General features: G+C 48.7%; 1 protein-coding gene across 1 annotated transcript in view; it reads right to left on the bottom strand.

The window, feature by feature from the left end:
* The window catches only part of ANKS6 (ankyrin repeat and sterile alpha motif domain containing 6), a 705076-nt gene that overhangs the window by 205333 nt on the left and 484894 nt on the right, over nucleotides 1-14849 (bottom strand). The window contains 1 exon segment of the mRNA XM_029589918.1: nucleotides 12551-12743. Within this exon segment, the coding sequence (XP_029445778.1) occupies nucleotides 12551-12743 (193 nt within the window).

The following is a 14849-nucleotide window of genomic DNA, read 5'->3' as shown; positions in this document are numbered from 1 at the left end:
AATTCTTAGAAACTTCAGATGGGGTAGATATTTAAAGGGTTAAGTGCGCAAGATACGAGCGTAATCCTCGGAAACCTACCTCCTGCGGGCACCGAGGCCCTATTTGCATAGGCTTGGCGGCGCCTGCAAGCCCCGGGATGCGCGTATGTCCCAGGACTTCAGAAAAGGGGCGGGTCCGGGAGCGGGGATCGAGTGCTCCGGCACAGCAGCCTGTGCCGGGGCATGGTGCTACGGGCAGGCATAACCTTCGGAGCAAGGTGGGGGGGAGGGGATTTAGTTAGGGATGGGGGTGGGGGTGGGTAAGATAGGGGAAGGGAGGATAAGGTTGGAGGGCCGGAAAAAAAAGTTTCCCTCCAAGGCCGCTCCGAAATCGAAGCGGCCTTGGAGGGAACGGGGAAGTCATCGGGGCTCCCCTTGGGCTCGGTGTGTGCACCACCTTGTGCATGCCGAGCCTGGATTTTGTAACATGTGCGCGCATGTTATAAATCGGGCGTAGATTTGTTTGCGCCGGGTTGCGCGAACAAATCTACGCCCGCGTGTAGATTTTAAGATCTGACCCAATATGTCCTTGCTGAAGCGGCTGTGATGGGTGGTCACCTTTGCCTTTGAATTTGATCGTGAAGTCTGAGCTTTATCTTCACTTCACTTCAAAATTAGGGTTTACCCTATCTCCAGACAAATGCATAAGAGGGAAGCAACAATTCCTATTGATGCCACCTAGAGTGACTCAGATTTGGGGTTTTTTTCCCTAAAGTTTTCCTATTTTAAAGTTTGTTAAATATAATGGTCCTTCTATGTTTTTCTTACACCTTCTCAATTAGCTTTCTTTCTTAGTGACAAACTGGTCTTACAGTCTGGGGGGATATGAGGTAGTTCAGCCTGTTTCCTCCTTTAGAAGGATGAGTACCCTCAAAATTGTATAACCCACATTAATCTTACTGCTCTTTTCTTTTCTTTATTCCCCATTTAGAGGTTTTTCCTTGGAATTGTGATATTGGATCCTTATTATGGATTTACGGAATTGAAAAATTATTGTATTCTCATTACCTATATAATTTTCCTTTTCTTCTCTTCCTTTTCTATTCAAGATTGTTTTCTTGAAAATTATTGGAAAACTGCATAAATAAATAATTTAAAAATTGTACTATATAGCATGTCCATTTTGGATAATAAGTTTGCCAAATAATTTTTTGATCAATTGGTGCAAATAACTCATACATTATCAAGATAAATGTATGTATGATCAGTAATTCTGTTATTGGAAAGTCGGTATATAAAATGCTAAATAAATAAATAATAAAGTTCTAGCTATTTTAAAATGTACAATGATAAGGCCAATATGAAAAGATCCTAGTTTATCTGCTTCTATAGTTTCTAATTACTGTCCAATTTCTAGTGTTTCTTTAAACTGGACAGTAATTTAAAACCATAGATTTTTTTTTTAGCTAACATTTTAGACCCTTGGCAATCTGGGTTTAGGAAGGAACATGGAATAAAAACCCTTTTGTTCTATTAGACAAAATGAACTGTAATTTAGATGAAGAGATTCCTGGAACAGTTCAGCTGGACATGTCTGCAGCATTTGATATGGTATGTCAGATGTTTTATAGGAAGGCTGCAATCTATTGTATTAGTGGGGTAGTTTTAGCATGGTTTGCTTATTTTTTTGTATAGAACACAGCAGATCAGACTGAACGGAAATTATCTTGGAAATCCATTCAGTCTGGAGTTCCTCCAAGAACTGCGCTATTTGCTAGTCTTTTAATATTTATTACTCCTGAGTGAATTCCATGCCAAAAAATGTAAAATTCTGCGCACAAAAACTTAAAATTCTACCAAACTTCGGCATACTTTATATTGGTCAAAATAAAAATTTACATGATAAGCAATTACAGTTTGAATACAGAAAAAAGTTATTACATAAAGATGCAGAATGTAGAGATTACCTGATAATCTCTTTTTCCTTAGTGTATGCAGATGGACTCAGAACAAATGGGTATAGTGCGCTCATGCTAGCAGTTGGAGACGGATCTGACGTCAGCACAGGTACATATACCCCCACAGGAAGTGCAGCAACTCAGTAATCTTCCTTGCAAAAGCTTTATGGATATATGTGTGACTGACCGATCGATTAAATGAACATGATTACCCTGACCGATTGATAGTAGCTGGAGACCGCCAGTGTTCTCAACCGGAAGGCGTCGACACCCGGCAGAGTGGATGCCCTATGTAAGAAAACATGGCTTACCATGAGTCTGTGAATCCCCATGTGTACCGGCAGCCGGGGCGGGATGCTGAGTCCATCTGCATACACTAAGGAAAACGAGATTATCAGGTAAGTAATCTCTACATTTCCTAGCGAGTAGCAGATGGACTCAGAACAAATGGGATGTACAAAAGCTACTCCCGGACAGGGTGGAAGGCTGCCCGAGGTCCGTTTAGGATTGCCCTCGCAAATGCTGTGTCCTCCCTGGCCTGGACTTCCAGATGGTAGAATCGGGAGAAGGTATGGAGGGAGGACCACATTGCCGCTTTACATATCTCTGCCGGTGACAGCAACCTAGTTTCTGCCCAGGAGGCCGCCTGCGCTCTGGTAGAGTGAGCTTTGACCCGTAGAGGCGGTGGTTTTCCCGCTTCTACGTAGGCCGCCTTGATAACTTCTTTGATCCAGCGGGCGATGGTTGCCCGTGAGGCCGCTTCCCCTTGCTTCTTCCCGCTGTGAAGGATGAACAGGTGGTCCGTCTTTCGTACCGCTTCTGACATTTCCAGGTATCTGGACAGCAGCCTGCCAATGTCGAGATGGCACAGTATTCGACCTTCTACAGACTTCTTCAAACCTTCCGTGGTTGGCAAGGATATGGTTTGGTTGAGGTGGAAGTGTGAGACTACTTTGGGTAAGAAGGACGGAACCGTGCGAAGATGGATAGCCTCTGGAGTGATTCTGAGAAACGGATCACGGCAGGACAGCGCTTGTAACTCTGAGATGCGGCGTGCTGAGCATACGGCCAGCAGGAACACCATCTTCAAGGTTAACAACGGAAGGACAAGCCTCGAAGGGGTCTGAAGGCGGGTCCCGCTAGAAATTCCAAAACTACGTTGAGGTTCCACAGGGGCACTGGCCACTTCAGTGGCTGGCGAATGTGTTTGACTCCTTTCAGGAAACGTGAAACGTCTGGGTGTGTGCCAATGCTGCTGCCTTCACTCCTGGGACCGCAGCAGGATAGCGCTGCCACCTGAACCTTGATGGAATTGAGGGACAGACCCTTCTGGAGTCCATCTTGCAGGAAATCCAAAATGATAGGGAGTTTAGCGGCATGCGGATTGGTGCTGTGAGTGTCGCACCAGGCTTCAAATACTCTCCAGATCCTTATATATGTTAGTGATGTGGAGAACTTGCGTGCTCGGAGGATTGTATCTATCACCGGCCCCGAGTATCCCCTTCAGTCTAGCCCTCTCAATGGCCAGACCGTGAGAGGGAATTGAGCTGGATCCTAGTGGAGGATGGGACCTTGCCGCAGCAGGTCCCTGTGTGGAGGCAGGGGTAGTGGATTCCCTGCCAGCAGTCTTCTCATGTCTGCGTACCAGGGTCTTCTTAGCCAGTCCAGGGCCACTAGAAGAACTAGGCCTCTGTGTCGCAGAATCTTGTGTATAATGGCGCCCAGCAAGGGCCATGGAGGAAAAAGCATATAGCAGAATCCCCTGAGGCCATGGCTGTACTAGAGCGTCGACCCGTGGGAGAGAGGATCTCGTCTGCGACTGAAGTATCTGGGTTCTTGAGCGTTGGACCTGTCCGCTAGTAGGTCCATGCCCGGAGTCCCCCACTGATCCACAATCATCTGAAAAGCTGTGGGCGACAGCTGCCATTCCCCCGGGTTTAGGCTTTCTCTGCTGAGGAAGTCTGCCGTGGTGTTGTCCTTCCCAGCGATGTGTACGGCGGAGATGTCCTGGAGATTCGCCTCCGCCCAAGCCATCAGGGGGGTTATTTCAAAGGATACCTGCTGGCTTCTGGTTCCGCCCTGTCGGTTAATATATGCCACCGTGGGTGGCGTTGTCCGACATCACTCTGATTGCCCTGTTTCGAAGTCTGTGGGCAAATCGCAGGCAGGCTAGCCTGACTGCCCGTGCCTCTAGTCGGTTGATGTTCCTCCCCGACTCTTCCTTGGAGGTCAGGCTGACCTTGTCTTCCTGGGTGTCGAATCGGACTCCTAGGTATTCCAGCGACTGGGAAGGCTGTAGGGAACTATTGTTTGTGTTGACTACCCATCCTAGGCTTTCCAGAAGAGATATAACTCTGTTGGTTGCCCGGTGGCTCTCCTCCGGTGATTTTGCCCTGATCAGCCAATCGTCCAGGTAGGGATGGATGAGAATTCCTTCCTTCCTGAGTGACGCTGCCACTACTACTATGACCTTGGTAAAGGTCCGCGGCGTGGTGGCTAACCCAAAGGGTAAAGCTCGGAACTGGAAGTGTTGGCTCAGGACTTTGAAGCGTAAGTAGCGCTGGTGATCCCGATGGATTGGGATATGCAAGTAGGCTGACAGGTCCAGGGATGTGAGAAACTCCCCTGGCTGTATTGCACTTTTGACTGACCGCAGAGTTTCCATGCGAAAGCTGGGGACCCGTAGGTGTCGGTTGACTGACTTGAGGTCCAGGACGGGCCTGAAAGTGCCCTCTTTCTTGGGTACTATGAAATAAATGGAATAATGCCCAGAATTTATCTCCCATGCAGGCACTGGGATTATGGCTTTTAGGGACAGGAGCCTCCGCAAGCTAACTTCCAGTGCCGCCCTCTTGAGGGGTGGACAAGGAGATTCCACAAACTTGTCCGGCGGGAGCCGAAGAAAGTCCAGGTAGTACCCGTCTCGGATGATGGCGAGGACCCACTGGTCCGAGGTGATCTCGACCCACCTGCGGTAGAAGAGGGTTAGCCTGCCCCCTATGGCTTCTACCCTCAGATGGGTCGGCTGATTCTCATTGTGGGGTGCGGCCGGGACCCGAACCTGAGCCGGTTCTCCTCTTGTTGTGCTTAGTCCAAAAGCAAAATTCCAAAAGTTGTGCTTAGTTCCTGGCCTGAGAACGAGGTGCTTGGTGACGAGCCCTGTAAGGGTTGAAGCGCTGAGAGTTTCTACCTCTGGATGGCCTAGGAAAAGGACGCCGGCTCCTCCTTGACCTGTCTTCTGGTAGACGGGGTAATGGAGAGGCGCCCCATCTATTAGCCAGTTTCTCAAGATCACTGCCGAACAGGAGGGATCCCTTAAAGGGCATTCTTGTGAGGCGTGTCTTGGAGGAAGAGTCGGCCGACCAATTACGTAGCCAGAGCTGTCTCCTGGCTGCCACTGAGGATGACACTCCCTTGGCTGCTGTACGGGCGAGGTCGGAGGCTGTGTCAGTGAGGAACGAGAGAGCTGATTCCATTTCTTTTCCCAGGGTGTTGTTCCTGGCTTGTGATAAACAGGAACGCGTCACCACGGTGCAGCAGGTCGCAATTCGTAGGGACATGGCTGCCACCTCAAAGGCTTGTTTCAGAATGGCGTCCATGCGCCGGTCATGTGCATCCTTGAGGGCCGCTCCCCCCTCCACCGGAATGGTGGTGCGCTTCACAATTGCGCTAACTATGGCGTCTACCTTGGGGCACGCCAGCAGCTCCCTGGTCGCCGGGTCCAGGGGGTAGATGCCAGAGAAGGCCCGACCCCCTTTGAACGAGGCCTCCAGCGCATTCCATTCCAGATCGATTAGCTGCTGTGCTGCTTGTAGGAGGGGAAAATGGTGAGCCGTTTGACGCAGGCCCTCTAGAAGGGGGTTCATTCTAGGTTCCCCTGGGGTGTCCTGGCCTGGGATAGCCAGTTCCGACAGGCATTGAGAGACCAGGCCTGGGAGATCCTCTTTCAGAAAGAAGCGTCTCATGGTCCGATATGGTTCTATCCCCGAGGGAAGTTCTCCCTCCTCGGGGGGCTCGTCATCTTCCTCAGAGCAATCTGAATCCCCATAAGTGAGGCTTCCGGGTGGCGAGTGGCCGTGCCTAGGTCTTGAGGGTCCAGGGGTCGGGTCATCCGGTACGTATGGACCCATTCGGGGATCAGACTGCATTTTGACAAAGGCGTGAAATTCCCTTGAATAATTCCACCCAGGAGAGCGAAGCAGTATCTGGCCTTAGGGGCACCAGGTCTCTCGGGTTCCCTGGCTGCTCACCGCGGCCTAAGTCCAGGGTGTTCCCTGAGGAACTGGCAAGTACGCTGGGCTGGGATCGGTCCTGGAACTCCCAGGGCCTCCTCACATTGGGTACATAGGGAGTCTGCATCCTCGCTCAGTGTGGCTCTGAGGTTGCATGCTGAGCAGAGGCTTAGAGCTCTTATGCCTGATTCTGGAGGTGCCGGCTCTGCAGACGCCTGGGCTCTCTTACGCTCCATCTCATCTGTTATCTCCTCCCAGCTGTGCGTCTACTAATATGCGCTTATCCACGTGTGCCTGTCCACTTGCGCCAATCAACGTGCACCTAGGAGCATGAACGGGCGCCTATCGACGGGCGCCTATCGACGGGCGCCTATGGACGGGCGCCTATGGACGTGCGCCCAGCAGCGTATGCTTAGCAACGTGCGCCCATCAGCGTGCGCCTATCAGTGTTAGCAACGTGCGCCTATCAACATGAATCAAGGTGACTTCAATGCACGCCTATCGAATATGCGCCCAAGAATTTTCGGGCGCCCAACATATATGCCCGTCGCCTATGCGCTCAGTCTGGCCTGAGCGCTAGAGCGAGGCGACAAACCAGGGCAGATGGCGATGGCGAGCAAGCAGGCAAAATGGCGACCTCCTTGGCGGGCTGCCACGTAGGCAGACCCTGCTAATCCTCGCTTCCTCGGAGACCAGCATGTAAAGATGTACGCCTTACCTTGTCTTCGGCGCTTCCCGGCTGCGACCCGGGCGGTCTCCGGCTGCGGGGGGAGAGGGTAATTACCGTCACTGCCGCGCTCAAGGAAGTGCACCCGCTGTCTCTAGGCCGCGTCCGAACTCGTCTCGCTCGGGGGCCAAGTCCTCACCGGGACCGAGGCTGCCTCTATGCCGCGCCCGAGCCCTTCTCACTCGGGGGCTAGGTCTCTGCCGCGAGTCGGCCACCGGACCGAGGCTCTTACCTCCGAGGGACCACGGAAATCACCTCGGGAAACTCAACTGGGGGAGGGACCGAATGGTATCACTGCAGGAATGCGGGGCTCGTCTTCAGGAAGGCTTCTTCTATGAATTTAGTCGTTAGAATTTGGAAAAACGCTCAGCGAGCGTGAGGTAGCTCCAAACTGCTTTGGAGACGGAAATTACTGAGTTGCTGCACTTCCTGTGAGGGTATATGTACCCGTGCTGACGTCAGATCCGTCTCCAACTGCTAGCACGAGCACACTATACACATTTGTTCTGAGTCCATCTGCTACACGCTAGGAAATTTTAAATATTTTGAGCAGAATTTCCCTAGAAATTTGCTATAAGAGTGTCCCTTCCACTAATTCTCCATACTCCCCTGGCCCCAACTCCTCCACCTGCCTGTATGTCTCCTCTACACTTCTAGGCTCAAGCCCTTCCACTCTATTGCCGCTCCCAGAGTTTGACCAGTTCTCAGTACTGCCCCTCACACAGGCTCCCTCTGTCCCCCTCTCACACATACGTTCCCTCTCTCTAGTGCACATATACACAGCCTCAGACAGGCTCCCTCACTCTCTCACACACATCCTCCCATACAGGGTCCTCTCTCTTGCATACACACCCACACAAGCTCCCTTTCTCTCTCACAGACACACCCTCACAAAGGCTACCTATGTCTTTCTCTCACATACCCCGTCACACAGGCTCTCTCTTACACATATACAATCCCTTCATACAGATTAGCACCCTTACATACACATGATCTCTTTTTCATACACACCAGCTCCCAATTTCACTCACACACACACCTTCACAATCTCTTCATATAGGCTCACTCTCTGCGACACCCACACTCAAGCACCCCCCTACTTACCTCCCCTGGTCTCTCTCACCCCCCACCCCGCTCACCCCCTGCACTCTCACCCCCCCACTCACCCCCTGTAGTCTCACCCCTTGCTCTCTCTCACACACCCCCTCCCATCTCCCATCCCACTCCTCTTTCTAATAACCCTATCGCCCTCCTCTCACACAAAACCCTCCCCCTTCACACACATAGGGACCCTTCATCTTCGCCACGAGAGAAGCGCATCCCGCTGCATGCCGGGTCTTCATCTTCACCACGAGTGGCGCTGCTCTATTCGCAGCACGCCAGGGCTGTCATCTTCGCCGAAAACGTGCACGCTCCGTTCGTGGCATGCAAGGGTCGACTGCCATTTTGCTGTGCTGAATTTGGCAATTTTGTGCAGGGGGAAATTCTGCGCCTCCGCAGAAGTGCAGAATTCCCCCTGGACTAATTTATATGCAGCAGTTGGGGAATTTTGATGTTATTAGGAATTTTTCATCTGATTTATGCAGATGATATACAGTTCTATTTTGCACGTAATACTTATAGTAGTTTTCCTTATGATTCACAAAGCTCCTTTTAATCTGGCTAGAAATCAAGAAAAAACTATGATCCCATGGTTAGGTATAAGAAATTAGCAGGTAAGGAATAATTTTTCATTCCTGTAATACCATGGATCATTCCAGACGGTGGGTTATGTTCCATGTCCAGCAGATGGAGTCAGAACACAACATTCCCAGGGGAGGAACCATATAACCACGCCTCCCCTGTAACAGCTCTCAGGTAACTAGACTAACAAACCCCAAAAGAGAGAGACTAAAAACAGAGGGATCAAGTAATCAAGAAGGAATCGAAATAACCGCTGTCCAAATAAACAGCAACTAATTCTCAACAGTGAACTTTCAAACAACAGTGCGTGACCAAAAAAGACGCGCAGTATTCGAAATACAGAGTAAAGATTATTAAGACAGGTAGGCAGGGATGTCCCACAAGCAAACCCCCAAACCAAGGGAGGGTGTCTGGAATGATCCATGGTATTACAGGAAGGAAAATTAGCAGGTAAGGAATAATTTTCTTTTCCCTGTACATACCAGGATCATTCCAGACGGTGGGATGTACACCAAAGCTTTCCCATCATGGGTGGGGGCCGCAGACAGCCCTGCTCGTATTACCTGGTCTCCAGCTGACCACCCGAAGGAGCACAGACGTCCAGGCGATAATGTCTTGCAAAGTATGGATCGACTTCCAGCGTTGAAATAACCGGCTCCGGATAACCGTAGCCTCCTCAACTGACGCCTCTCAAAAGCCAGGCCGCAAGGACAGAAGGCGATCTGCCCTCCTTGACAAATATTGGTCCCTGGCGTATAAGACGTGGCAACTGACCGAGCGAAGGGGACCCTCCACCATCAAACTGCGCAGATCCGCGAACCACGGACGTCGGGGCCACTCTGGCGCCACAGGATCACCGGCCCTTGGTGTGCCCTCTATCCTGCGGATGACCTTGCCCACAAGGGCCACGGTGGGAAAACATATAGGAGACAGTTGCCGCGGCCAGGGCAGGACCAGCGCGTCCACGCCCTCGGCGCCGCACCTCCCGCCTGCGGCTGAAGAAAGCGGGCGGCCTTTGCATTCCGGCGGTTGCCATTAGGTCTACGTGCGGTTCCCCCATCGCTGTACTATTATCCGCATCCGCCTGCGCGAGAGCTCCCACTCTCTGGGATCCAGTTTATCGGCTGAGAAAGTCCGCCCTGATATGTGTCCACTCCCTCTATATGCGAGGCCGCTAGTCGTTGGAGGTGAAGCTCTGCCCACCACTCCATCAATTGTCGGTTTCCATAGAGATCAATCTATCTCAATTTTTATGCTTTAATAGGTTTTTGGATTATTTATTGTTTCTTTATCTTGTTTATAAATTAATGATTAAAGTTATCTATTTAATTTTTCTTTTAAAATTGATCCTGAGTTTAATGTAATTTTATTCCATTATAATTTCACCTTTTCTTTTAATTTTAATTAGTTGAGGAGTTAATTTATAGCCAATTTTACTTTATTTTGGAAATGTATTGTAAACCGCTTTGGTCATTTCATGTATTTGGTGAAACGGTATATAAATGTTTTAAATAAATTAAACAAACAGACTTCTCGTGCCTCCCTGGTGATTGATGTACTTCACTGTAGTCGCATTGTCCGATAGCACCCTGACTGCTTGATGGCGTACTATGGGGAAGAAACCCTGTAACGCCAGACGGACCGCCCTGGTCTCCAAGCGGTTGATGGGCCACTTCGACTGTTCCTCCGTCCATCGACCCTGGATTGAGCTGTCCAGACAGACCGCTAAAATACACTTACCCCAACTGAGCCCTCAGTGAGGAAAATGAGAAAAGAAAGAAAGAAAACAGGCAACAGCCTGTCAGCAAGTCTCCAGGCAAGAGAGCGATGTGCCAGCACCAGCGGAGAGCTCTACCCCTGTTGTAAGAGGAGCCTTAGCAAAGTGACCTAAACTGTAAATTTAAAACTTCCTTTTTTTTTTAAACTTGATCCCCCTAGGGAGGTAGCCCTAAGCTAACAAGCTGGGGACCACAAGTCTGCTGGAGTCAGAACGTTACTGAGAGCTGTTACAGGGGAGGCGTGGTTCTATGGTTCCTCCCCTGGGAATTTTGTGTTCTGACTCCATCTGCTGGACATGGAACATAACCCACCATCTGGAATGATCCTGGTATGTACAGGGAAAAATAGAATTCCAGCTCAACTTGTTATACGCGCCAGCCGTGGCAGACCCGCGGCTCGGCCCCCTCACCTCTCTCAGACTAATCCAGTGCCTGGTTCTTCGTCCCTGGCGGCGGTGGGCCGCCAGTTCTGTCCTTGGGCTGCCCCCGGTGCCCTGGCTCAGCAGCTGAATCCTGTGCTCCACAGAGAGACGCCGCCGTACCAGCACCACACCCCTCCCTAGGCATTGCGCGCGCATCCTCCAGCCTTATGAAGGGCCCGCGGCGAGAACTTGGCCACGGCCCCGGATGAAGACGTCAGCATAGCTCTGGTACTGAAGGCCGGGCTCCGCTCCTAAGGATTGCTTTTGCAACAGGTCTTCACGCTGGTTGTGTACTTGTTGCTTCCTGGTGATTCCTCTACGTTCCTGTCCCTCGTTGACTCCTGTTCCAGTTCTCATTGTTCCCAAGTTCCTGATTCCTATCAACACTTGGACCGCCTTCTCGGACATGACCTCTGCATTGCCTGACTCTCTTCAGCCCGGACCTCTGCTTTGCCCGACCCTATTGCCCTCCTCTCTCCAACCTGGACCTCTGCATTGCCTGACTACGCTATTGAATCTCTCCAAGCCCAGACCTCTGCATTGCCTGCATTGACTGCATTGACTCTCTCCTCGTCCAGACCTCAGCCTGTCTTGCCACCACTTCCTGATTGCCGCCGGTCCTGACCCCAGCTTGCCTCACAACGCTCCTTGTCTACATCCTGGACTTGGCCTACTCAGGCTTCGGCCTGTTCTTGCTCTGGCGCCCCCTGTCTGACTTTGGTTCTATTGGCGCCCGGGTCTCCAGGATTCAGATTCGTCCAGTACAGACTTCTCCATCTTACATCCTCTGGGCTGACCTCACGATCCTTCCATCGACAACGGAGGCCTACCTAAGCCCAGCCGGCCCCAGTACCCAAAGGCTCAAACCACGGAGAACGAGAGCTGGTATTGGTGATGTGCCAGTCGGCCTCCGTCCTTCAGCCCACTCCACCTGTCAACGGTGGGGATCCATAGGACCCCTCCTATGGGTAGAGTAAACCCCACCTCGGCCTAAGGGTTCACCTCCGGCGCAACACAGCTTTCTTAGAAATAAGCATAAAAACTAAGTCATGTAATTTAGGTATATATTTGGACCCAAAATTAGATTTAAAAACATGCAAAACAAGTTCCTAGAGTAGCTTTTTATAAGCTCCATATGATAAGATCACTAAAACGTTACATATCATTGAGTGATTTCTCGACAGTAGTTCAAGTTCTTGTGTTAAGCAAATTGAATGATTGTATTGCATTATATCTGGGTCTGCCTAAAAAACTGCTGCACATTTTGCAGCTGGATCAGAATACTAGTTAGAGTAGTGACAGGAACTAAATGGAATGAAAGGATCATGCCAAAAATAAACTACTCTGGTTACCAATTAGTTACATATCACAATTTAAGATACTAACTTTGGTGCATAAGGTAATTAATTCAGACAGTAATAATTGCTTACCTTATCTGCCTACTGATTCACTGCGTTAATCTGAAAAAAGCCTAGTTAATGATGCCATCTTTTCATGATTATAGGTTGCACAATACAAGAAACTGAACTTTTTCAATTGCTGCACCTAAATTGTAGAATAAATTACTAAATGCACTATGTGAGGAAAATGACTATTTACATTACAGGAAAATGTTTAAAATCATTCTTATTCATAATGTGTTTTTATTTGTATACTGTGTAATTTATTTTATTCTAATATGTGTTCTTTGTAATCTTGCCCTGAACATTAATGGAAATAGCGAAATATAAGAATGAATAAATAAATAATACTGTTCAGTAACTGGACACACCTTCATCTGTAATGGTGCCACTGCTGGAGCCCTCGCTACTCCTGGGCTGCTGGTGGGATGAGGAGGAGGAGAATGAGGAGTTCGCATGATGCCCTTTAGATGTAGGTGATTGGGAAGGTGTAAGTGTTGGGGATGTGCTTTTAGATGTAGACGAAGTTCCAGATGCAGGCCTTTTTTTCATGTCCACCTTCTGCTGCAAACAGTAATCAAATATAAAATTATGAAAATGAATGCCTCAAGTGAACAGCACTAAAAATGTATTAGTGCATGGAGCACAGCCAAATGTAGCAACTTTGTCCACTCCACATGGCTGTATCTCCACATCATGAAATTAAGGGTGATCAAATTATCTTTAAAAAGTTAAAGGTTTTCATACCTACAGAAATCAAATTTCAAACATGCAAGGATTCCACTCAAATATAATAGCAGTGACAGTTGTTGACAAACAAACAGGTTTGGACACCTACAAATTTGTTATAACGAGAGATGGCTAGCAAAATTTGGTACAAGACATAAGTACTCTGAGGAACAAGCCTTCAGTTTACTGGAAAGTAGTACTGTACAAAGCAGTAATGCTGCTCGTTTAATTCAGGTAGATTCATAATAATATCAGCTTGCCTTTTTTTCTTAACTACATTGTTTCCTCAGAGTTTTTCCTATGTCTCTTTCTTAACCTAATACAGGGATGGGCAAACTCCAGTACTCATACTACCTGAGTACATTCCGGCCAGCAAACTGTTCCTCTAATCTATAGTATGCCATGGCACCATGAATGATTTTACAAACTTTGCAGTCCAATCATGCTGATCTCATGCATCATGATATCAGCACAGTTGGCCCATGAAATTTGACAGTGCTGGACTATGCTAAAGCAACATAACGCAATGGGAAGGGAGTGGCATATTGAGGCAGGGCCTGGAAGAGAATTTTACCAAGGGACAATCATTTCCCTAGCTATCAAAAGACTGAAAAGAATTCAAGAAATGAGACAGCATGATTTCACCAGGAACTTTCCTACCCTTAACATGCCAACACTTCCCAAGAAATCCCAGCCCTCGCTCAATGGCAACAACTGGGGTCCAGAATTAGAGTTCATATATTGCAATCCAACGAGAGCTCTAGTCTGTTGCTCCTCACCAAGGAGCATTGTTGCTATCATTGGCCAAGAAAGTTGAAAGGGCACCCTAAAACTAAGTAGTTGCAAATGAAGGTTCATTTCTGGAACTCCTTACTGGTTCATATACGGCAATAAATAGCACCAATATGTTAAAAAAAAAAAAAAAAAAAAGCTTTAAGAACGCATTTATTCATACAAGCTTACAATTTGGAGTCATAAGCATAAGCTCTAAGCTATATGACCTCAGCTTATTCTATTCCTTGGTTTGACTCAGTGTCCATGAGCTGTTATTTTTGTGTTTTGTGCCTGTCTCCTGCTTGAAGTATAATGTATATTTTGTATTTTATAAATGTATTTTTATGGAATCCACCTTGAAATGGCTGCCTATAATAAGTGCAGACAATATGTTTTAATAAATTCAAATTCATGGCACCATAGCCCAAAAATATATGACTCCTATGAATATACCCTTAGTTTTAAAAGCCTCTTTCCCTGACATCACAGTACAGGCATTTGTGCAATATGAGTGCAATACCCACATTGTGTTTCTGGTAATTTCTACATAGCAAGTCATAATTTATTCAGATTCATTATGGTAGGAGTGACTAAATATGAGATTTTAAAAAAAAACTTTCAACAAAACATCTCTTTGGGTATTTAACTACTTGTTTCACTACCTAAAAAAATTGCAATTTTATAGCACAGTTTGAATGATATTAGTTACTACCGTGTTTCCCCGAATATAAGACAGCGTCTTACTTTCTTTTTACCCCCAAAAGTCCCACTATGTCTTACTTTCAGGGTATGTCTTATATTGGAAAAAAAACCTGAGTGTTCAAAAAAAAATTATTTTTAAATACCTGTCGGAGGGGCCGCGTGGGTCCAGGCGGCTGGCGGCGGGAGCCGGGTGGTCGCGTGTTAAATCTAGGCCGCGGGCGGTGGGCGCTTGTTCCAGGCGGCGGCGGCGGCGGGGGGCGGGTGGACATGCTTTAGTTCGAGACGGCCGGCGGGCGGTGGGTGGTCGCGTGTTAAATCTAGGCCCGGGTCGAACAGGCGCGCATTCATTCACTGCCGGTGGGGGCTGCCTCGGCAGCCCCCACCGGCAGTGAATGAATGCGCGCACAGGCCCACAGCGCCTGTGCGACCCCTGCGATTCGGCGCTGGGGGGCTGCCGGTGGGGGC

Source organism: Rhinatrema bivittatum, chromosome 2, assembly GCF_901001135.1.
Source record: "Rhinatrema bivittatum chromosome 2, aRhiBiv1.1, whole genome shotgun sequence".
NCBI lineage: Eukaryota > Metazoa > Chordata > Amphibia > Gymnophiona > Rhinatrematidae > Rhinatrema > Rhinatrema bivittatum.
Note: the sequence above shows the minus strand (reverse complement) of the source record. Positions and strands in the feature narration are given on the sequence as shown.